Raw genomic sequence first — 25,638 nt, forward strand, 5'->3', positions numbered from 1 at the left:
AAAGAAAACTAGCAGACAGCTGCATTGTATGTGAGCTCTGAGGCGTCACAGCTTAAAACAACAGAAGCCGCTCAAAGATACCAGCCCTTCAGAATAATGCTACAGTAGAGGTTAGCTTTTAGAGCTGGTTAATGGCTTACAGGCATTTACTGCTAAACTGCTGTAACACATAATGAATGCATAAAGGCTTCATACTTTATCACTCATGATTTGAGCATGTTTAAAATAAATGCACGCCAGTTTTAAGTGGTATAAAAATGCACGTTACAAAAGCATGGCTTGAATTTCAAGTTGAATTGAAAGTCCTTGAAATTCAAATTGATAATTTTGGTGTATTGCAGAATCATTCTTGACAGTATATTACACACATGATTGTTTTTCATATTTAATAGAAATATAATTATGAACCTCATGTATACATTATATTTGAATTACAGCAAATGTTTTTATAATAAAAGTGTCTTCTCTAAAACAGATAATTTAGTTTGATGTATTATAACTTTCAAAATTCTTTCTTGCTTTCTTCCTGTTACTTGGCTATAAGGATTTTTTTCTGAATTGCAATTAATTTACTTGGACTTGCTGCAATTAAAATTCCACTTTAACATGCTGGGGGGGTGGAGCCAATTGAATTAAAATTCTTGAAATTTTTGAAACTGCACATTTGGAATTTTGAACAATTTTGTTTTAAATAATCATTTTCTCATTAAAATCAATCAGCAAGGTTAAAGTGAATAAATCAACAAATCACAGCCCTAAATCTAGAACATAACATTGTGTTTGTGTCCAAGTTAAACAGACAATTGAAATATGTAATTAAAATAGGAATTAATTAAAATATGAATGAATGTATATAATTTTACATAATTTAATTTACATGAGAAATATTATCCAGATTTATGTATTAATTGACCAATCTGCACTATATATTCATACTTATAATGTAATTGATTGCTTTGGCACAACACCCCTCCATATTTACTTAGCATTTATTTAATAATAATTAATCTGTTGAGAATTTAGGAATATTAAGGACCCCCCACCCACACACACTTTTTTACGTCAGATAGCACATGAATGGAAAGGCACTAACGAAAGTTCGTGCTCTTACTTTTACAAACCGTACCGGAAGTGGCCCCTCCTCACTGTCGCTGACTTGACTGGGCGAACAAGGTGCTTGTCAGTTGAGTCACTTTTTCTCTGCTGGGTGGACTTTTGGATCAAAGTTTGACTTTGACCTCCCGTTATCAACCTTTTTTATATGCTGTCTCACCGGGAGCCTCTTGTTTCGGTGTTTGTTGTTGTTTTGTCATAAATTTTGGGGCTTTGGACGAGGAGGAGCTGCGATCAGATGCAGACAGGTGATGGACGTCAGCCTCTATCAAGGTGAGCACATTGAGAAGATTTGATACCTTTTGACTTCATTTAAAGATGGCATTGAACTTTACATTGAGGCCTTTCACTGTTTCTATCAGAGATAAGAACTTTTATTAGACTTTTGTGTTCTGACGAGACAGTGGCAAATTAGCTTGAGGGTAGTTTGTAAATACAAACACACATGTTCCAACATGGCGACCTGCTGGGATTGACTGTTACTAAAGCTTGCTTTGTCAATGCTATCTACACCTATGTGATTATGTGAATGTATTTTGCTCTTTGCGATGTGTCAAAATACTCATTTTCTTTTGCTTGAACTTTTGTAAAGTCTAAACACGTATCTGTTCCAAAAAAAAAAAAAGCAGTCTCCCAAAGATCATAGCACTTACGAAGCGTCCAATCAAATTGGTCTGATACCATCACAGTCACTAGGGGGCATATTTGCATGGCATAGCTCCTGTATATTTATAGTAACTGTACAGTAAAACCTCTACTAAGTACTTTATTGAATTTGAAATTTTAAGTGTTTGTTGTCACAGGAAATAAAGTAAATAGAAATGATTTATTCCAGGGTCAAGCTGTGGCATCATAAAGCCTTTACCAGTATATCTTTACTTTACTTTTACTTTAGAGAGCGCCAAAACAATCTACAGTAGAGTATACAAAAACCAGCAGAGACAGGAGAGTGCAGATGAGTCATAAATCAAAATGTATTGCATTCAAAGGCTGCCGAGAGCTGCAATTGGTTGGTGTGTGCCGGCCAATCACAGACTGCTGATGTCAAGTGGGTGTAGCCAGAATACTGTAAAAGGGAGTAAACCAGCAATGAAAAAGTGGGTCATCACAGTAGTGATGATCCCCTCCAGACACGTATAAGGATAAAACTGTTGTGTTTTAAGAGTACAGCTTGTCTGAATTTCTTTCCTCCATTCTCAGTCCAATTTTATTCTGTTTAAGCAACACAAACACAGAACCCTTAGGGTGAGTCATGTGACTTGCTGCTATAGTAAATCAACACAGTGGTGTGAAAAAACCTTTTTCCCGCTTCCTAATTTCTTATTTTTTTGCATGTTTGTCACACTTAAATGTTTCAGATCATCAAACAAATTTAAATATTAATCAATGACAACACAACTGAACACAAAATGCAGTTTTTAAATGAAACTTTTTATTAAAGGAGGAAAAAAATCCAAACCTACATCGCCCTGTGTGAAAAATTGATTGCCCGCTTGTTAAAACATAACTGTGGTTTATCACGCCTGAGTTCAAGTGGAAAAGATTATAAAGCCATTTCTAAAGCTTTGGGACTCTAGCGAACCACAGTGAGAGCCATTATCCACAAATGGCAAAAACATGGAACACTGGTGAACCTTCCCAGGAGGGGCACTCCAGAAAGACACTGGGCAAAGTTCCAAGACGAAAACCACTGCTGAACAAAAAGAACATGAAGGTTCGTCTCAATTTTGCCAGAAAACATCTTGATGATCTCTGAGACCTTTGGGAAAAGTTTACCCTTTTGGAAGGTGTGTGTCCCATTACATCTGGCGTAAAAGTAGTGCCGCATTTCTGAAAAAGACCATCATACCAACAGTAAAATATGCTGGTGGCAGTGTGATGGTCTGGGGCTGTTTTGCTGCTTCAGGACCTGGAAGACTTGCTGTGATAAATGGAACCAAGAAATTCTGCCTTTTACCAAAAAATCCTGACGGTGAATGTCCGGCCATCTGTTCGTGACCTCAAGCTGAAACCAACTTGGGTTCTGGAGCAGGACAATGATCCAAAACACGCCAGCAAGTCCACCTCTGAATGACTAAAGAAAAAGAAAATGAAGACTTTGGAGTGGCCTAGTCAAAGTCCTGACCTGCATCTTATTGAGTGCTGTGGCATGACCTTAAAAAGGCAGTTCATGCTGAAAAACTCTTCAATGTGGCTGAATTGCAACAATTCTGCAAAGATGAGTGGGCCAAAATTCCTCCACAGCGCTGTAAGAGACTCATTGCAAGTTACTGCAAACGCTTGATTGCAGTTGTTGCTGCTTAGGGTGGGCCAAGCCGTTTTTAGGTTTGGGGGCATCGCTTTTTAACACAAGGCCAAGTAGGTTTGGATTTTTTTCTCCCTTAATAATAAAAAAGTTTCATTTAAAAACTTCATTTTGTGTTCAGGCCGCACGGTGGCTGAGTGGTTAGCACACAGTCACACAGGCCACACATTCTGGAGATCGGGAAGATCTGGGTTTGACTCTCCGCTGTGCATCTCTGTGTGGGGTTTGCATGTTCTCCCCGTGCGTGGGTAAACTCCGGTTTCCTCCCACATTCCAAAAACATTCATGTTAGGTTAATTGGAGACTCTAAATTGTCCATAGGTATGAATGTGAGTGTGAATGGTTGTTTGTCTATATGTGCCCTGCGATTGGCTGCTGAACAGTCCTGGGTGTACCCTGCCTCTCGCCTGAAGTCAGCTGGGATAGGCTCCAGCATACCCCCACCACTAATTAGGATAAGCGGAATAGAAAATGGATGGATGGATGGATTCTATGTTCCGTTGTGTGGTAAATGGTCTTTCACTTGTATAGCGCTTTTCCACCTCCAAGGCACTCTGACACTACTAGCACATTTACATACTGATGACGCATCAGGAGCATCGCCCCCTCTCTCCCCACTGTTTGACTTTTTTAAAACAAAGTGGAACTAGACTAACTGTAAGCGCCGGCGAGTCAGGAGACAGGAAGGAGAGGTCGTTGTGGAACTTTTGTAGAAATGTTGCTTATCCACATTCGAGTGATGACGATGTTTGTCCTGAACCGATATAATAATCTCATGCTAGCGTCTCACACAGGTATGCTGCACTGCTGGTTCCCCCCTTTGTTAGCAAGTGTATGCTAATTACTGGCTTTCAAAGTCAACTTTATTTACAGAGTCTGGCAACAAGGGCAAAAGCGAAGTCACAAACTGGTAAATGCTAACAAAAGAAGGTCATAATAATCACGGTAAACATTTAAAAAGGCATTGTCCTGAGCTAGAACAGGTTATGTCAGTGCAGTGTAGAAATGAATAATCTCAAACATCAGTAAACACACAGACACACAGTTGTTTTTGTCACATTACAAGGCCCAACACTCAACTACTTACCTTTACGTACTAAATATACTGCCCAATACCGTCATGGGCTTTTTTTTTGTGATTGTTGCGGCCTAAACGCCAGATTTTTCAGCAGTGTTTTCAAAAAGTTGTGGCAAAAGTCACAATGTTTTGAGGCTTATTTTTTTCAATAACATTACAACAGCTTGTGATTTTACAAATTTGTTCTCAATGTTTTAAGTGTTCTTTGTAAACATAACCCCAAAAAGCACAGGATTTCAACAACTCTAACAAAATATGCTTTATTTTCATGTTAAACTCAAGTGCAGAGTACATTTTTGAACATTGAACAAGACAACACAAATTACACTTTCTATACCAGCTTTACATTGACTGCTCTAAATGATATCCAAGCTTCAGTTCTGGTATTCTTCCTTGGAAAGATGTACAATCGTCCCTCGTTTATCACAGGTAATTAGTTCAGACTCGTCCGCGATAAGTGAAGTAGGATTCAATGTTAATAAATGGAATATTTTTTTTAGTTAGAGCAGAGAAAACCCATTTATGACTTTCAAAATGTTTTATTTTTAGAGTCCCGTAGACATTAAATAACACCTCTATAGTCACCTTTACACACTTATTAATTCTTTGTTTACAAAACATTGCTCAACTGTAATGCGCAGGCTACGGGATCACTGCAGGGACACAAGAAGAGACGGCTGCTGCTACCACAGCAAGCTACCGAGCTAACTAGTTAGCCTTTCCAATTTACTTATTCTTAACTTAAGTGTTTCAAGCAGAGTGGGGAAGAAGGACAAAGTAAGAAGCCCAAACCTTACCACTTCCACACAGAATGAGAGGAGAACTATGTGGTGTCGAACATGCCATGGTTGATTGACTACATGAAGTGTGAAGGTAATCTAATCTAATCTAATGTCATGTAACATTACTGGTGCCTCTGTGTTTCCCTCTGTGTGCCATTTCAGGCTGAGGTTACAAAAGAAGACGGCCTCCTTCTCCTTTCTCTCAGCTGACGGCTGGTCCTTCAGAGGGGTGAGATGAAATCCTTCTCGTGTCCTACCTAGCCTTCTCACTCAAATACTGTAACTGTAAATAGTGTGACATCATAGTGTGGCAACACAGTCTAAAGCATCAACAAAAATATTGCCACATATAAACAAAGGACAACAATGAAGTACATCTTTCTTTTTCATTTTGGTCTGTTTCCTATTCTGGAAGTGACCATTCTCTCTCAACCAGTGAACACACTGCGCTGTGTCTAGCACCGCCCCTTTAGGTAAATCAACCACTGCACTTGTCACCACAACAAGAGGGTATCAAAAATGGATGTAAGCCCCTTTTTGCTGGGTTGTGCGGTGGTCATTCAGTGTACAGTGGGAATAAGGGGAAGGAAAAAAGCATAACCTCGTAGGAGAGACAAAAAAACAAACAAAAGAACAGCTTCATTAAAATGGCTATTGAGAACTTCTTTAAATTAGCACAGTTGAACAGCGAATGACAGATTATGCTGTGTTTATTCTATAGCTCACATTAACATGACTCAGTGTGGTTTGTGAGTTGTACACTCTTCTGGTGAATATGTGTACAGTGTACCCTCATTTATCGCGGGGGATAGGTTCCCAAAATAGCCCGCAATAAGTGAAATCCGTGAAGTAGCCAAATTTATTTGTTTACAGTTATTATATAAGGCTGGAAACGCCCTGACAGTACACTTTATACATCTTTCTCAGACAGGCATTAACATTTTCTCACATTTTAAACACTCTCAAAGCTCAAATTTCATTTGAATTTTAATGTCTCTGCTCGGTTGGACACAAATTATCGAGCGACTCATGCGTATTCACTCCTCTGACCGTGCTTCGTCCTGGCGCCGTTTGGCTGTGGTGTTTTTTGTATCCTTGTTAAAACATATTGCTCCTGTCGACATCTTCCTCCTTGTCCTACTCCTTAGACCCAAGAGTCATTTAGCCGGTTAGCTGTTTCTTCTTCTTCTTCTATTTCTTTATTGGCAGTTAGCGAGCAGCTCACGCAGTTAGCTAGTTTGCTAGTGACGACACTAAGGAGATTGATTGACAATGGTCTACAGCCAGTTCCTAATATGCTCGTACAGGCACACACCTGAGACAGGTGGAGCTGCACACTCTTCAACATGAGTATACAACACCCTCTACTGGTAGCAGTAGTAAATACAATAACACACATACAGCACAACAGAGCATCGATAGATCACTCTAATACACCACAAGGACGCAGAACACAATGTGTGCTCATACGCTGTTAAAATATGCAAAATTGCACTTTAAAAAAAAAGGAAAGGTGAACTGCGATGTAGCGAGGGAACACTGTAATAGCAACTGGTTTATCAATTACTTACATTTACCACAAGAATTGTACGATAATCTGCTTCATTTTACAAACAAAGAGTAGCAATAGACTAACAATAAAATATAAACACACCCCTCTCTTTTGTCCAGGCAGTGTGCCGCGGAAGCACTGTGCACTGAGGCTTCTGACTGACTGCCTTTGAGCGGGCGGAACTGTCAACAGTACCCGCTCTTGCTCAGTGAGAACACAATATGCAGAACAATGCGTGCTTTCACTTTAGAGTCCCCAAATACCAGAAAACTCCCAAAAACGCCAGAAAAAGTTGCTACATTTGTTGCTAGTCGCTTTTGAGAAAATATGTCGTCGAGGAGGGTTGGAATGTCGCCAGATATAGCGACAAAATCGCCAAGTTAGCAACACTGTGATTGGAATTGCTCCCAGGTATGTGTAAGTGCCTCGTCCCCAGCAGGACCAGCAGTGCACTGCAACAGAGAGCAGATAGGCAGCAACAGAGCATTCCATATGTTCCAGCAGAACATAACACAGAAGGCTAATTATTGGACTCCAATATCACAGTTAGTGTTTTTCGGGGCCAAAAGCTACACAGTTCTGTTCTGTAAACTCCACAATTATCAGTGACAAGTCTCTGTAGCCTTTAAGCTACAGTTATGTTCCTTTTTTCTCTAAAAGAGTGATGACTATGGAGTCTAAACAACAACCTTCGCAATGGGAGACGAGAGCACGGACCACATGGACAAAAGCCTGGACTGTCGACCGCGTGTTCAGCTCTCAAGGCAGAGGGAGTGAAGTGAGGTTTACCAATGGACACTTGCACAGCCTCACAGGCTGGCATCCGTTACACAAGGTCCTCCAGCAGCTTCTGCATAGGCCATCAATTGTAACCTTATGGTAAATGTCCATAAACATGAATTAGCTTTTAGTCATTAGATACAAATAGAAACATGTGTTTCTTTGGGTTAGCAGAGTTAATGATCTTGTTGTCGTGCTGGGGTCTTCGCGTCTCCTGTAGCTCCTAATTTTAGCCTGTTTTTCCCAACCACCGTCACGTCCTGTTTGTCCAATGGGAACTGAGCAGTGGACGCACACAATGCAAAGGGTTCCTGTTCTTCAGAGACCGCAGTTGCAGTTGACGAGCGGCGCTTTTAGATGTGAGAGAAGAGAATATGAGAATCCTTTAATCAGAGGAGAACAAAGGTGATACCACGCAGGAGGATACAAGAGAGGATACAAAAAAAGAGGATACAAAAGACATCACTCTTGGCTGAATGCATGTGCGGAAAAGAGTTGATGTGAGTCTGGAGAAGGAAGAACAAGAAGCGGAGAGCAGCATCAGATGTGACTGCAACTATTTCAATTCAAAATTGAAGAGCAGATCTCACACTGATGATGGGCTGCTGTCTGTTTGTTTACTACCGGGTAAGTGTGTAATGGAAAATTGCAAAAATAGATACTCTGCCTCTTAAGTTAAACACAATTCAATCTGGCACGCTGCTCGACCTCTGATTTACCGTATTTGCATTTCAAGCTTCTTTTTCCCAAAGAAAGTGAATCTTGTCTGTCCAGTGTCAAACTGTGGCCATCATAAAAGCTTTATTAAGTTTATGAAGTGCTTTATTAAGTGACATTGTAACATTAAGCGTCACACAAGTGTAGAAAGAAGTAAAGCTGTATTAATAGTGTAAACGAGTCTGCTAACAAGTGAGGACTCCTATGGAGATGGGAGTTTTCCTGCTTTGAATGAGTAAGGCTGTTCGGCTTTAAAGGTCCTATTGTACCTGGGCATTGTAAATATACTGTACTATGCTTGCTCTGTAGTAAAATTTTCCTGGGATGTGAAGTGTAAAAACATGTTCATACTTTAGCCACTTTTTTAAAACACCAATTTGTTGTTTTAAGTTCAGTTGTGTTGTTACTCGGAATCAACATGGTCATTAGAAGGCTTTATGAGGTTGACTGCAGTATGAATGTTTGACACGACACCTCACACAATCAGTGGGACCTGGTCATGGACCTTGGACCAGAGTCCTCGTCTTCAATGTCGTTTAATGTCTTGGCAGTGAGTTAAAGTTAACTCATAAACATAAAGTCTGCCCAGTTACATAACGTCCGGCTCACAATAAAGTCGCAACACAATACCGAGTAAACGTCATACTTCCCGCCATTGTCTCTCCCCCCAGCATCCTCCTCTCTCCTCTCCTCTCCTCTCCCTCTCCCCCTCCCTCTCCTCTCGTGTCCTCTCCTTGCCACCTCACACGTCTCACTGTCACACTTCTGTGCAACCCCGATGACCTGTCGGGTTGTGTGTTTGTGTTTCTTCCTGTTTAGTTGCCATGGCGGCCTGCAGGAACTGTTGCACAGCAGATAAAAGGGTGTTGCCTAGGTGACATCAGTGGTTACAGTACCTGCCGTCATAAACAAAGCAATCCTAAGTGCTCAAGATATCCAAAATACAAGTAAATGCGTGATGTACGTGTCTTTTTTTCCAGTAGGAGGACAATATCCCAAGTATTTTTTAGTTGGACTGACAGTATGTTAACTATAATGATATAAACATACATGTACAGTCCTGTTAACTATAATGACATAAACATACATGTGCTAATGCGGAGTGTGATGTACTGTGTGTGTTGCAGAAGAAAAGGAAGCAGGCGAGCAGAGATGCAGACTCGCTCAGTCTCTGCAGTCTGGACATCAATGTAAGTTCACTTTACTAACCTTTGTGCAGCGGAAACCCCCAAATCAACCACAATCCAATAGGGAATGAGGTGCAGTGGATTAATCTGTTGCAGGGTCAAACTGTGGCCATCATAAAGGCTTTATTAACTGTACAGGCAACGTTTTAAGTAACAGTTTTAACATTCTTAGTTGCCCTGTAAAAAGAAGTAAATCACTGTTAATATCCATCCATCCATTTTCTATTCCGCTTGTGCTCATTAGGGTCACGGGGGTATGCTGTGGAGCCTATCCCAGCTGACTTTGGGCGAGAGGTGGGGTACACCTGAACTGGTCACCAGCCAATCACAGGGCACACATAGACAAACAGCCATTCACACTTACATTATGGGCAATTTAGAGTTTCCAGTTAATCTAACATGCATATTTTTGGAATGTGGAAGGAAACCAGGGAACATGCAAATGGCACACAGAGATGTCACTGTTAATATAACTAAATAAAGCTAAAAGGAAGTAAAATGCTCATCCTTTTTATAAACACACACATTCAGGAGTCAGAGGGGGATTGTTTGACCTTAGTAAAAGTTCACAATCTACATTAAATAATATGTTAATCAAAAGAAAGTAAACCAACACAAAATGTTAACAACTCCATGACTGGAACTGATTACCATGTTAAAAATAAGCATTACATAAGCATTTATCCCTTGCTACATCGCTCCCTCACTCTAATGCTTTTTTTTGAAAATTAATTAATTAATAAATGACTGCTGTTTAGTGGTTGACTATGGACTATTATTAGTCAAAAAAATGTTGAAAAACCTAGCCACGAGTCATCAGTAATGTTACATGGCATTAGATTAGATTACCTTCACACTGCATGTAGTCAATCAACCATGGCATGTCCAACACCACATAGTTGACCTCACAGTTCTACTCCCATTCTGTCTGGAAGTGGTAAGGTTTTGGCTTCTTACTTTGACCTTCTTCCCCACTCTGCTTGAAACACTTTTTTAAGTTTAGAATAAGTAAATTGGTGAGTCTAGCTTGATATGCAAGCGGCGGCCGTCTGTTGTGGCCCTGCAGTGATCCCGTAGCCTGCGCATTACAGTTGTAAACAAAGAATAATAGGAGTGTAAAGGTGACTATAGGTGTGTTATTTCAAGACTACAGCGCTCTAATAATGGTGAAAATCATACTTAGAAAGTCATAAACAGGTTTTCTATGCCCTTAACTATGAAAATATTCCATTTAAAGTATTAATATTGAATCCTACTTTGCGGCAATTCACTTATCATGGTTGGGTCTGCAACCAATTAACCACAATAAACGAGGGACGACTGTATCACAAACAAGGTAGGGCGATCTTAGTTCAAGTGTCAACAGAAAGACAGGACTCATAAATGTATACCACATACAATCTATAAATAAGCGGCATCCTTTTTCTTCCTTAATTTAGGGGCTATCCACACGGAAACGTTTTCAGGTCAAAACGGCAAAGTTTTTTATCGTTTCAGCCTCTCATCCTCACGGGAACGGCGCTCTGGGTGACCTGAAACGGTATTTTTTGAAAACTGATTCGAGAGTGGGAAAATCTGAGAACGCTGGCTTGTCGTGCCATGTATACACGTAATACGAAAATGATGACGTCACTGACTCAAGTGATCTTTGACAACAAACCAACATAATATCTGAATATTTCGGTGGACATGACTCACCCCAGGCAACATTCTCCTCATATTTTGTTGTCTTATACTCCACAAATAATTCCACTTCTCATAAGTCTTATGTGCATGCATTCTGTCTTCTATGGTTTGGTGTGTCACGTAGTTCAGCCCGTGTGTTTGTTCACAGCGCCACACATAGGTGTGCTTGTGTATTACATTGTTTTCACTCAGTGATTTGTTCCCGTCTGGATGCAACAGTTTACTAATCCGGCACAGTATGGACGCAACTTTTTTTTAACCCGCCAAAAAAAAATCTCAGGAATGTTACCTGCCTTGGTGATCAGTTTCACTTTATATCTTCCAAAACTGAAGTTGCCAATGGCCTCAAAGAATATAACAATAAGCAAATAATGACCCACATTTTCCTCAAGGGCAACTTAAACAATCCCTCATTTTTTTCCTGACTGAAAAGACTTTTCTACCTTGGTGTGGAGTGTTGTTGTCTTGTCCCTCGGGTTGGGTCCCCAGTCTTGCATGCATTTGTATTTGTATTTTTAGAGCCGGCAGCCACCAGTTCCTTCCCCGGAGTTTCCTGCTCGGTTGAGTCCAGCACAGGATGCCTGTGCTCCACATTGTTGCACTTGATTCTTACTAAAATTTATATTCATTTATTTTATGGTGACGGTCATCCCCTTCTTGTACCTAAAAAGGTTGAAAACAAAAACAACACGTGAGGTACATAGTTGCGGTGGCTGTTGTTTGCCATCCAATTAATTATTGACTTTTTCCCCTGCCTTAATTACTTTCTGCTGGGGTCACATGGTTTGATGACCAATTATTGATTGCGGACAGAAGAGAGCTTGTCACCTTTACATTGCTGTATGTCCTTATTATGATTGTGTTGTTATTTTGCTCCACATATGCTGTCAATGCCACTATTGCATTTGCAACGTGGCCATGTGTCAGAGTGAAGTAAGACCTTGTTTGTCAGTAGGGTCCAGTGTGTCACACGTTTGCCAGCACGCCAGTCCACTTGTATACAATGGAACTGAATCAGAGGGCCGGCCATTGTCCGCTGAAGGCTACATGTGTTTCATGTCGAGGTCAGATGTCACGACGGGTGCCCTGACTCTGCGATCAGTCACTGCATCCAAAGGAAACCACGGAAACTGCTCTAATTTGAGACAATGAGCAGTGTTGTTGTCATTTTTCCACAGAAGAGGACATTATATTAGTGACTTATATTGTTTCTTTCAGCTTCAAACCTTAAATTGGACTCCTAACTATTATAGTATTTTATTGTACAAAGTCTTGGTCCACCACTAACTACTTTGTTGTTTTAATGACCTTTTTCCCAGCAGTTATATGTTGACATCGTAAAACATGCAGTTAACAGAACGCAACAAATCCTAAACTTTGTACAGAAGTGGGGCATGAACCAGGGAGAAGCTATTAGCTTTTGCTGAGAGTCCTGTTTAGGGCCCCCCCGATGTCCAGAACCAGTGCTCACACTTTTTCAGCCTGTAAACCACTTTTAAATCCCAAAGTCCCAAAGATCTACTTTCTACTCTAAATATAGAGAATATATACAGTATATATTTTGTATATTTATAAATATGAGTATTTATGTACAGCGTACATGTATATCAGGGGTGCACACACTTTTTCAGCATGCAAGTTACAAGTCAAAATGATCTACCTCTTACAATATAACATATACAGTATATAAAATCTAACCAGTGAACTTTAATACTAAATCCGAATGTTTAGTATTTAACATTCACAGTTTACTGGTCATCAAAATAGTTGATGTTTCCAATTAATCTTGAAATAGCAGTTACATAAACATGTGTAGAAAACCGCTGCAAGTGAACGGATAACTTTTGTTATACATATAAGCATCTTACCACTGAGCTAGTTTATCCGTAATATGAATAATACAGATGAAAGTTGCATTTTCGTGTGCCGCTGGAGACATCTGTTTGGCACCTGCGTTTCTGTGGAGGCACAACAGCGAATCAGGAGGGGAGCTTCATGTCAGCTGATGGATGTCATATGACATCTACAAATAGATGTTTATGACGTGGGTGACACATGCAATTGACCCACACTACCACACTACACAACAGCTAGCGATTGCGATCGACGTAATGGGCACCCCTGGCTTTGGGGCCGTTTTTCTAACAAAGTCCCTCCTGAGATGTGTGCAACCCTGGTGGCCAAGTACAAGAAACACCTGACCTCTGTGCTTGCCAGCAAGCGTTTCTCGACCAAGAATTAAGCCGTGTTATTTATAGGGATCCAATACTTATTTTACTCAATCAAATGTAACTTGATTCAATACCCCATTAAAATTTGGTACTGTTTATATCTTGGTAAGGGGATATATTCCCCTCTGTGGGGGAACTGTATATGTTACAACAACGCTTGCTTGCTTGTTTGCAGAAGTGTGTACTCCAGTCATGCGACCCAGACTCAATTCACAATTTTGAGGACTTTGGTCTCGCCTTGACAATATCATCAAAGACTCGCAACTCGACTTAGACATTGACATCAATGACTTTGGACATGACTCGGACTTTAGTCTCAGAGTGAAATGTGACCCGATTCAAAGTATTCAACTAACATTATCATTATTATGTAATTTCCAGCAAGACAAGATATTTTCCCTTTGAATCTGCGTCATTGAATGCATTTATTAACGTCCAATCAGGTTTAAAAACAAACAACGAATGTGTGGATTACATTTCTGTGCAAAATCCAGAAATGCTATGCCAGCACTGTTTTTCTGTGACTAAATCCTGTCACTGGTTTTGTTTTTTTAAAAAAAGAAAATAATTCAAAATGCATTCATTGTATTTGTCAAAGTCAATAGATTGTTACATGGTTGAAATTGACTTTTATTTGGGAGACACTAAACAGTTGAAACGACCAGGCTCTTTGTTCCCGTGTAGAGAGAAAAAAAGAGATAAGACGGACTGTAGTTTCTGAGTTATAAATCTTTTAGTGAACACTCTGGAAGATATTGCAAAGCTCAGCCCCCAGGCATTCAACCCAACACTTCAAGCGACAAAGGGAAGAAAAACAGTCCCGAAACTACAGTAAGAAGTAACTGCTCTGTTATCCTATCCTTGGGTCAAGCCTTCACAGGGGCCTGACCTCTCCCTAACGTGATCAGTGGTGTGTGTCTATGTGTCTGCATCGAACTGGCTCCAGCTCGTGTCATTCAAGGGTATGTGTGAGTGCTTTCTACTTGTGCAAGGTGTGGCAGGCAGATAAGGCTGACAAGCAACAGTATTTCTATTGTTTAATTCTAGCTAACTCTAACACAGTGCTTATGACTTGTAAGGAAAATTTCAAGCCTATGACTTTGGACTTGACTGGACTTGCACATCCTTAATTTAGACTTGACTTGAGATTAAAGACTTGAGACTTGCAAAACACTGACTTGCTCCCACTTCTTCTTCTGTCTATATGTACCCTGTGACTGACTGGTGACCAGTGCGTGGTGTATAGCCTGCCTCTCACCCGAAGTTAACCGGGATAGGCTCCAGCTTGTCTGTGGCCCTAATGATGATGAGTGTTACAGAGAATGGGTATGGTAAAAGACTTAAGAGCAGTAGTGTACGTTTTAGTGTGTATTTGTTCAAATTGGTCATGGGCTCTCACATCTGCCTCATGAACCTGAGCGTGACGTCTCAGGAACGCTTTGAAGGGGGTTCCCGCAGCATAAATAATTCCAAGATGCACACAAGCAAGCACAATGGAGCGACTTAAAAAGCTGCAAAAAAAAAAAAAAGGGTAGAGGCTTGGCTGCCTGCGGGCTACTGGTCACCCTCCTGTAATTACTCTTTCTATTGACAATGATCGATGTTGGCCTAAGCAGCACCACCAATTGGCAGTAACAAATAACCATGAGCTTGTTTACAGGTCACGTTCCAAGTGAACATGGTGAGTTTACACTTTCATTGTCATGTAACAGCACTGTGACCGTGTAGGGGCAGTCTTCAGTGAGCAAAAATAGAACTTTTGGGCTCAGAGTATTGATAGATGAGAGAACGAAAGGAGGAAAGGTGGGAAGGAAGGAAGGGAAGTAGTGAGTGAGTGACAAGGTGGTGAGTCAGAGAGAGGGAGCGAGAGAGAGAGAGAGAGAGAGAGAGAGAGAGAGAGAGAGAGAGAGAGTGGAGAGCTGACAAAGCATTAAAAGGCGAGCAAGCATCACTTACACACAGAAAGATGAAACTTTAACAGGGACTTCAACAACCACAGAACCAGAACAGGAGAGTCTGGGCTTGGAATGCGCCAATGTTGGACTGTCTTTGGACCCTTTCATTTACTGGGATGTTATTGCTGTCACAATCAAGACCTAAGTGTTGATGTTCTGGTCCATATATTTGGCTGAGGACACAATGTGACCAGCGGACCTGCAGAGGCGGGTGTTCAGGAAACACAAGGTTGACCTCAGCTCACTTGCTGGGTTGGCACAAAACTCCCTTTCCCAGAGCTTGACTTTCCCAACAAAGTTTACGGGCATTTGCTTTTGTTGGACTCTTTGGTATCAGTCTGTTATATTTGGACACTCCAAAGGAATCATTTATTTTTAACTTCAACAATCTTGGGCTCCTGATCGATGCAAACATCTTCTTGGACGTTCTTCTTGAAGCTATCTGGAGCGTGAGCAGGGTTTGGGTTTGTGCATCATGGTTGCAGGGCAGAACCAGCTGGTTCTGCTGGTGCAGCAGCTGAAGCCCAGGTTCTCTGTGGAGCTCAGCAGAGAACACAAGCACAAGGACAAACAAGTTGTGGTAAGGAGCTGTGACTGTTTTTTTGTCTTTCATTTCATTGTTGAAGTTGTCTCCTTAATTTGGATTTTTGGTGCTGTGGCATTGCTGTCGCTAATGTTTTGAGCAGATGATTGACGTGTGCAGGTCATAATCAAGCATCTCAATTAGCCGTTAAACTACAAATTACGCTGATTACATTGTAAAATGTCAATATTATGATTTTATTACACGATGAGCATTGTTGCGTTGTTATGCGTTGCTATACCTTGCTAGACGTCCTTACAAGATGAAAGGAACATGAATAACTCAAATATTTGTCACATTGTGATGATTAGGAAACACCATAGATAAATTACTTGCTTAGCATCAGCATATTAGCCTTTTAATTTACAGACACTATTTTACTTACAAGTAAAGCTTCATGAAAACACTGTGATTGTTGACAATTCCCTATCATTATGTTGATAGCTGCTGTGGTGGTGCATATGTAGTTAAATATGCACAACCCACAAGAGCTTTCTTCGGTGAACCTGAGGAAAAGGTTCTTGTTCAGTGTTCATTATATTGAACACTGGGTTCAATAGAATAGAAGTTGGGGTATTATAAGCACGTATTTATTTTTTAATAATTACAATAGGATGGTGTGCAGTGACTAAATGGACTGAAATACCTTACAGAAGCTGAAATTTGAGTGACTTCATCAGTGTCAGCCTTTATAGCCTGTTTGACAGAGTGGTAGTTTTTACTTTTTGTCTGTAAGTAATACAACCGTTGTATATCAGTACAACGTCCATTATGGCTGCTGCTGAGTGCTATGAGGACTGCGACAGTCGTAACTTTAAGAATCAGAACACTTTGCAAAACAACTTTTAGACAAGTCCAATAATTCCTCCACATTCTGAAAAAATATGTTTGAATTTTAAGAAGACTTTGTACTGCTAAGTAAGTTCTTCAAGCAGTTGTGTACATCAGTGTGAAAAAGAATGTGAGAACATGCCACCAGAAACAGCTTGTGGACTTGTATTACCATGTCGCTGTCTTGCAGGAGCCCAGCGCCAAGCGCAGCAAAGCCACTGTCTCCAGGGTCACATCGCTGGCCAGCCTGCTGCCGCCTGTCAAGACAGCATCGCTGAAGAGGTTTGGTCAGACGTTGCAGGTGAGCATTAGTCGTATATAACCAGAAACTTGAAGTTCTTCTTGAATTCATGGACATTTACGTATTGACTTGCAGCGCTCCATCAGTTTCCGAACAGAGAGAGCGCTTCCTCCTGCTCCTCCTCCTCTCCCTCCTCCTCCTTCTTCTTCCACCATGAAGACAAGGGTGTTCTCAGCGGCCATCTCCAACTCCTCCACCTCCACGACTACGACACGGGCATCCATGGCCACAGCCCCAGCTGCTAAGCGCCGCGACAGCAAGCTTTGGAGTGAGACGTTCGACGTTCACCTGGGAGCGACACAGCCTCTCAGCCCAAAAGAGATAAAGAGACAGGAGGTGAGACCGTAAGGTAGAAGCTAGAATTCTAATAGATGTCAAAAGTAACCTTCATTGCAACGCATTTAATCGCTCAGTAAATGGAATGCGCAATTTTAACCCCAAAAGTATTAAAGCAGTGGCTCCCAAACTTTTTACAGTTGCGTACACCTTGAGACATTTCACCCGAAGCCATGTACACCCCTACTCCTGCACACTTAAAAAACATAAACCTTTTTTTTTAATCTTAATTAACTTGAAATATTGAACATAATTACTTGGTTAATTAATTTTATAGTAAGTCCAGGACAAAAAGGTGTATTTTGCATGGTCACATTTTGATAAAGTTTCAGCTGAGCACTAATAAATAGATAAATAATTATCGTGCATATCTTTTATTCCAGCCTGATATTGGCATCCTTCTGTTTAAATGGTTTGAATTTGAGCCATTACTCACGGTGGCTATGGTTTAAGTCTGCATATGAATTGAATACCAAATTAAAGGGGAAAGTTTAACAATCATAATAAAGCAGTAACCGAAACACAAAAATACATAGAACCAACAATAAAGCCTCATTGTCGGGGAATTCCCACTCACAGTGACAGGTTTTCACCGCTGAGTCGTGCGGGGATTGGAACGCCAATGTAAATAGAATCTTCAGGATTAAACACTCTTACAAACGTACTTTTTTGTTCATATAATGCACACAGAGCAATGAGCAACTTCATGCTCTGTCTCCTTTCTGCTCCGTTCTCCTTGCGCTGTGAGGCATTCAGGCAGACTCGTAATTGTGAGTGTTAGGCACTAATTGTTTTTCATTTTTATTCACGTACCCCCTATTACTATTGGTGTCCCCTCTCTGGGAACCTAGGTATTAGGGTATCAGTTACTAACGAACCTTATGTACCCGTAGGCCATTTTTGAGCTGGCACAGGGCGAGCAAGACCTGGTAGAAGATCTCAAGTTGGCAAAGAAGGTAAACATAAACCTTTGGACATGTCCTCCATGCAGAACCAGTCCAGATGTGTGTGTGTGTGTGTGTGTGTGTGTGTGTGTGTGTGTGTGTGTGTGTGTGTGTGTGTGTGTGTGCGTGCGTGTCATGCAGGCCTACCATGACCCAATGCTGAAGCTCTCCATCATGACCGAGCAGGAACTGAACCAGATCTTTGGTACTCTGGACTCACTGATTCCCCTGCATGAAGGTAGCACACCAGCTCCTCATCAAGTCCTCCTATGTAAGCTGAGCTACAGTAGATGTTCACACTGTCAGTTGTGTCTCTTGTCAGACCTGCTGAGTCGCCTCCGTGAGGCCAGAAAGCCAGACGGGTCCACCGAACATGTTGGACAGATCCTTACTGACTGGGTGGGTCGTGGAGTCCAGATAACTGTTGTGGAGACTACAAGAGACAATGTAGACCAGCAAGCACGTCTGTGTGTCCCCTGCAGCTGCCGTGTCTCTCGTCCTATACGGCCTACTGCAGCAACCAGGTGAAGGCCAAGGCTCTGCTGGACCAGAAGAAGCAGGATCACAGAGTCCAGGACTTCCTGCAGCGCTGCCTCCAGTCGCCCTTTAGCAGGAAGTTGGACTTGTGGAACTTCCTGGACATACCTCGCAGCCGGCTGGTGAAATACCCGCTGCTCCTGAGGGAGATCCTCAAGCACACTCCCAACGACCACCTGGACCAGCAACACCTGGATGAGGCGGTGAGGAAAATACTGTGTATGGAGTGTTTTAGGTTGGATTTGTACTAGATATCATTGTATGTCTTTATAGTGGGAAGGGGAGGGGGCGCAAAGCAAGTAGCTAGACAATCTCCTTGGTTATTCCGTCATGTGTTGATGTGTTAACTCAAAAATGTTGGGATCGCCTGGTAAAATAGATGTACCCATGTCAAAATATTTTTTCTAAATGATGCCTGGCCTACAAATAATCATTAATTTTATGCAAAATGTTAACACAATACTTTGATGACAGACCGGATTGCTCTGTTCAACAACTTACTTATTGAGGACATTTCCAAGAACAACTGCAGGATGCCCGGTTGGGATACATTTTGGTCATCTACAACCATGCTATTTTCACCTTGCTTCTGCAAAACAACGCAAGTGATAAAAGCGCGTGCTCCACAGATGCTGATGGTCCAGAGCGTGGTGGCGGACATTAACAGGCACACAGGAGAGTCTGAGTGTCAGTTTTACAAGGACCGCCTGCTCTACACCGAGGTGGGACTGAGGGACACCCTCATTGAGCGCTCCAGGACGCTCAGCTGCCACGGAGAGCTGAAGAACAACAGAGGCCTCGTTAGTACACTTTTACAACGTGTCACTTTTGCTGTCTCCGCTCATTTAATGTGAATCATTTGTCTCTGTAGAAGCTCCATGTCTTCCTGTTCCAGGACGTGCTGGTCATCACTAGATCCATGTCTCTCAACGAGCAGCCCGTCTGCTACCAGCTCTGCCGCCAGCCTATCCCTATCCGAGAGCTCGACCTGGAGGACCTGTTGGATGGAGAGATGAGGGTGGGCGGGTCCATCAGAGGGGCTTTCAGCAACAACGAGCGTAGTCAGTAGCTTTCAGATTAAAAAAAAAGTTTTAGGACACCATTAGAAGAGTTGTTTTAGCAATGTCACCAAGGCCAAACTGTTAACAAATATGAAAGAAAATGTGGATTTAGTTAGTTTCTGGTTCATGGAGGGCGATGAACAGACTTTAGAGGCACACAACCTCAGCAGTTTGGACTTTAGAGGGTCCACTATACTGTAGTTTAGAGAAACAAAGTTAGTGGTGTTCTGAGACTTTTGCACAATATTTTACATCTCTATGAGATGTAAGTGTTCACTTAATGACACAGGTGTTAGCCGACCATCATCGCCTTCTGCTGTCTCTTCTCTGCAGCCAAGAATTTCTTCCGTGTTTCTTACCGGTGCGGCGGTCAGCAACAGAGCCACTGCTTTCAGGCCAGTGACGCCTTCAACAAGCAACAGTGGATCAACTGTATCAGACAAGCCAAGGAGGCGGCAGCCCTCAGCGAAGACCCCCAAGCTCCAGGTGGACCATGTCCGCAGGAGGAACTGGGCGGAGACATCAGGCCCCTCTGTGAGACTGGTCTGAGTCTGTGTAGCCACTCAGGGCTGGAAAATGACAAGGGGTTGTGGGAGGAGACTAATTTGGAAGGAGGGAACAGTCTCTCAGTGATGGGGAATGAGGTGGTGACAGGAGGAATGGAGATGGAGACAGGACAGCATGGTGAGACAGCGCGGTTGAGGATCAAAGCAGACGATGGCAAAGGAGAGAGACACACAATGAGTGACAGGGCTGATGGCACCTCCCTTAAAGAGGCGGTGGGGCAGGGGATGGAGGAGGCAGAGCACAGTGGCACTGAGGAGGCGGAGGCAGTCAGCATGGACACCAGTGGTCCAGAGGAGAACATACAATGCTGATGTTTGCTGTCAAACTACCTGAAGACACATGGCCCCATGGGTTCCCTAACTGCTGTATCCTGACTCCTGATAACTATGGTAAGCATGAGCAAGCATTCCAAAGATGCAGCCAAAAAGCCCCCTTGCTTACAGTCAATGCGCTGCACACATGCTGCTTTATTTAGTCAGTAGCCTCTTTCACACCGAGTCTAAAGACCGCGTCATTGTACTGTATTTACGGCACCAAAACAGAATTGGGGGATGAAGTCGATCTGGAATTTTTTTCGGCTTCTGAGACAGTATCAGAGGTGCAATACTGTAGAGATGGGACATTCCCTGTGTCTAAGGATATTTCCCAATGCTGGCATCAGGGTGCCAAGTTTAACACCCAACACTCACGCCCTACTGTGTTAAAAAGCAACTTTTCGCTGTTGTACAAGTATTTTACAGCAATGCCTCATTTCTTCGGGTTCTGTGTGAAAGAAACAGGCGAATAAATGTCAGATTGACTGTTACAGCTCATCTGATGAATATGTGAAAAAAGTGATGAATGTGTGAAAGAAGCTATTGACTGACTCCTTCTATGCTTAATGATGCTCAGAGCCATGTATTTATTATTCAGTCAATATGCCACATGGTCATGCCCCATGCTAAGACAAGGGGTCTCATCTATAAAGCTTGTGTATGCACAAAACAGGGCCCAAAACAGGTAAAGTACGTGATCTATAAAAACAACCTAACGTGAGAATGTGCGCACCAGTACGGCACCTTTTGTAGCTGGCGTACGCACTTTTTTGGAGCCAAGGCAACACACATATTAAGCGGTGAAGTTAAGTTTTATGTGTTAAAAATAAGCATGCTTTGGAAGCCAGTAAATATTTATCCATCAATGCATGAAAACATCAGGCCCGTTATTGGCTTAAAAACATTTGTGAAAAGTAGTGATGGCCCAATCCGATCTTCAGGATCGGGATCAGCTGCCAATCCGCCGTATTTTGATCGGATCATCTCAGCTTCCGCCACGAGATCGGGCCAATCCGGTCACCGTATCACGTTTGTCACTCTGAGCCACACTCCAACATGGCAGGTGCAGTAAAGTGCCTCAAACCTGGTTGCCACTTGGCTCCCGCCACCTGCGACTTGTCCACGGTGCACCATGTTGAAGTTAGTTTCACGTTGGATGTCGGCTATTCGGCTCCGTAGCTACAGCGTTAGTAAAGTTTATTTAATCCTACCCCCATCCATTTCACATCAATTACAATCCAATTGTTCACCTCCTGTATTCCAAATGTATCCCATGCCAAATATAAATACATAGGAAAATGATAAAGCAGTGTAACTCTGTGGTAAAATAGGAAAGAACCTGTACAGAATTTAGATAAAAGACATAATAATAATAATAATAACAATAAATAACTGATAAGTTCAATGGTTGACATAGACCTAGTTGGATAATGAGTCAGTACAGACAATGAACTCACAAGATATGAAGAGTCAGTAGTACTTGTAAGTGCAGGAGTGATTAGCCATAGCATTGTTTGGTTCACAACTCTTCTTCCTTGTACTTCGTAAACATCAAGTGCTTGTATTGTTTCTTAAATTGGCTCATTTTAGTGCATTGTTTGAGTTCCTTACTCAATCTGTTCCACTTACGGAAATGCTGAAGGTTTTCAGCGTTGTTCTCATATGTGTTTTAAGTTAAATTTTTCCCTAAGGTCATATTCTCCTCTTTTGTTGAGAAGGATTGTATTATGTTTTGGGACAGCATGTTATTGTTGGCGTTATACATAATTTTAGCTGTGTGAAAGTTTACCAAATCAGCAAATTGTTGTGCTCGAGTAATGGTCTCACCTTGGCCACCGCAATGAAAAATCTCTGGCTCCGCCACTGTTCGTACAGGAAGTGCTGCTCTAACCGCTACTAGGGACCGTCAATACATTACTATTACGCTTTTGTTAAAAAAAAAGTCTTATATTATATTATATATATATAAATCACACCACAAATCAATCTATAACCATGACATTTTTTTCAATTTTATTCTTTATTGGATGGGCTTTATTGGGAAGCCAAAAAATGTGGATCAGGACATCCCTAGTGGAAAGTGTTGCCATTTTACATGACACTGACGGATATCATTTTCCAATCAAATATAATATACTATATTGAATGTGCTCGTCAACATATGGTGACTGCAAATAGATTAATAGTCATGGTAGTAGTCACAAAGTATCATAAACACCACCACTGACATATCCGCACTAAAAGATACATGAAAAATACAACACAGCGTTTGAATATGTCCTCATTTTATTTTATAATCATGAGAATATTATGTACTGTATTTGATTCATATCAATTCTAACAAACATGAAGTTGTCAATTAAGTAACTCTACTGGGTTTACGATTACAAGACACAGTGCTAATATGTCCTCAATGCTTTGTTACTTGCTTTTCTTTGAACAGTTTATCAAAACATAAGACAGTTCTTCATTGCATATGAAATGTATGTCATCAATAGTAACATTTATTGAATGTGTGCGTACGCCACGTTTTATAACCCTGAATATTTTGGACCGTATGCACATTTTGGGTTTCTGGCGTACGGAGACTTTTAGTCAGAATTCCACACACATTTTTATAGATGAGGCCCCAGGTCAGTGTTTTATTTTGATGGTCTTTGTGCTTGTTTGCCATGTTTAGCAGCTGCAGCGTGCTGTGTTGTTATGTCGTATTTATGTTAACCAGAGCTATCCACCTGTGAGGAGATGATGAAAATAAAATAATATATAGTGAAAACATGGTCGCATTTAAAATACAACCAATGATGACAAGTAGTTATAAGTCATACTTTACTTTTCCTCTGTTTTTACATGCAGACTGGTCAGATGCCTTTGCTCAAGGTAAGCAGTACATGCCTATGGCTCTACAGACACTATTAAACCATAATCAACTTGTCTAAGAAAGCTTTGCAGCATTATCCCCCACTTACCCACTGACCAAAACTCCTCGAAACAGAAATATGCAGCACCAAATCAGTGTATTTTCTGTATGTATGTAACTACTGGACAACGTATTGATCTGTATATGGATGTAGGAATAAAGCCTGAATGAATAAGCCTTAATGGTTTTTATCAATCTCAATAAAATGTTCCCTCGGTCGTCAACTGTCTCTTTTTTGGATTCAAGGATATTTTTTTCGCGATGAACATGAAATAGCAATATAATAAAGATTCTTGGGTAACTTATGAAAAACATTTCACATTTAAAATTGTATTTCCAGGCCAGGTTTCTAATTTGACAGCCAGCAAAGACATTGGCTGTGTCTAATTTAAGGGTCTGCAGCCCACAAGGCCAGTAGCCTACCCGGTCGACGAAGGCCAGACGTTCGGGGGCTCCTCCTGAAGCCGCGAACGAGTCTATCCAGATATATAATACAGATCAGTGGTACAGATCAATGCTGCTGACCCCGGATTTAGACATAGCCGTTGTAGTTATTAGACAGGTCGGTAGATGGCAGCCACGCGGCGGGCCGTAGAGAGGTTTCCCTTAAAGCTCAGCGAAGAGAAAGATCTTGGGTGCAGATAAATATAACATTAAAAATATACATATTAATAATTCTACACCCATAAGCAATATTCCTATCTGGCTATTTTCTAAACCTTAAGTAGATATACATATAACAGAGTTAAAAAATAAATGGAAAGATAGTGAAAAAGGACATAAGGCAAGTCAATATATTAAAAAGACATATTATGGTTACTTAGATATGTATACAGATGGATCAAAAAGCGAAGAAGGGAAGGTGGGGATTGGAATCTATGTACCAACAATGAATTATAGCATCATTAAAAGATTACCTGACCAGCTCTCGGTTTATACAGCAGAAATGATGGCAATTATTATAGGCTTGCAATGGATAGAGGAAATAAAACCAGATAGAGTGGTATGTTGTATGGACTCTCTGGCAGCATTATATAGTATTAAAAATATGGAATCAAGTCGAGAGGATTTATTATTAGAAATACATCAAAACTTATTCCAACTACACATGTTAAAAATAGACATAAGATTTTGCTGGGTGCCTGCACATGTAGGGGTGGAGGGGAATGAGGTGGCAGATAAAATGGCTAAAATGGGAATTAGAAGGAATGAAATTATAGATATACCTGCTGGTAAAGGCGAAGTAAAGGCAATAATCAAAAAACAAATGATGGAGAAATGGCAAAATAGGTGGGATGAGGGTAGTAGCGGGAGAAAGTATTATAAAGTACAAAAATCTATCAGTGCACAAGGAGTGAAGAGAAAAAACAGAAAAGAGGAAATAGTGTTATCTAGGATGAGGCTCAATCACACTGGGTTAAATGACAAGATGTTTTTGATAGGGAAATGTAAATCAAAAGTATGTATGGAGTGCAAAAGTATAGAGAACGTAGAACACATATTACTACACTGCAAGAGATATAGGGAAGAACGTGTAACGTTATGGAAAAGAATTAAGAAGACAGGAAGAGAATGGAGCATTGAGGGTATCTAAGGAACAGGTGGGGAGGGGGTAAGAGATATACAGAGGGCAGTGATAGAATATTTGAAGGACACAGGATTATATAATAGAATATAGATAAGTATTAGAATACTTTAGTATAAGTATTGTTATTAGGATGATTATTAGTAGTAGTATAAGTAGTCTCCTCACTATCTAAGATAGCATAAAGTAAGATACTGTATATGGCCCATGTTACATACTCCGGTACACTAGGTGGCGGTATGCACCTTTTCAAGTCACGGTTGCAACCCGCCA

At 41.2% G+C, this 25,638-nt stretch overlaps 1 protein-coding gene across 10 annotated transcripts; it reads left to right on the forward strand.

Annotated features, from left to right (window-relative positions):
* Positions 1-1,161: 1,161 nt before the first annotated feature.
* arhgef3 (Rho guanine nucleotide exchange factor (GEF) 3) lies at positions 1,162-23,993 on the forward strand. 10 transcript variants are annotated; one of them, XR_008572246.1, is made up of 15 exons: positions 1,162-1,386; positions 5,441-5,507; positions 7,491-8,237; positions 9,455-9,517; positions 9,759-9,808; positions 16,991-17,101; positions 17,177-17,437; positions 18,331-18,393; positions 18,523-18,619; positions 18,704-18,780; positions 18,864-19,121; positions 19,548-19,718; positions 19,790-19,979; positions 20,313-20,935; positions 23,717-23,993. XR_008572246.1 is itself a non-coding variant. In XM_054784823.1 (14 exons), exons 3-14 carry the CDS (start codon positions 8,087-8,089, stop codon positions 20,855-20,857), a joined length of 2,037 nt encoding a protein of 678 aa, XP_054640798.1. In that variant the 5' UTR covers positions 1,162-1,386; positions 5,441-5,507; positions 7,491-8,086; the 3' UTR covers positions 20,858-23,993. The 10 variants fall into 10 exon arrangements, 9 of the variants coding, with proteins under 9 accessions (XP_054640798.1, XP_054640806.1, XP_054640803.1 ...); XM_054784823.1 differs by having other exon boundaries at positions 20,313-23,993; XM_054784831.1 differs by lacking the exon at positions 23,717-23,993 and having other exon boundaries at positions 20,318-20,537.
* Positions 23,994-25,638: the final 1,645 nt, after the last annotated feature.

This window comes from Dunckerocampus dactyliophorus, chromosome 8 (assembly GCF_027744805.1).
Source record: "Dunckerocampus dactyliophorus isolate RoL2022-P2 chromosome 8, RoL_Ddac_1.1, whole genome shotgun sequence".
Classification (NCBI taxonomy): Eukaryota; Metazoa; Chordata; class Actinopteri; order Syngnathiformes; family Syngnathidae; genus Dunckerocampus; species Dunckerocampus dactyliophorus.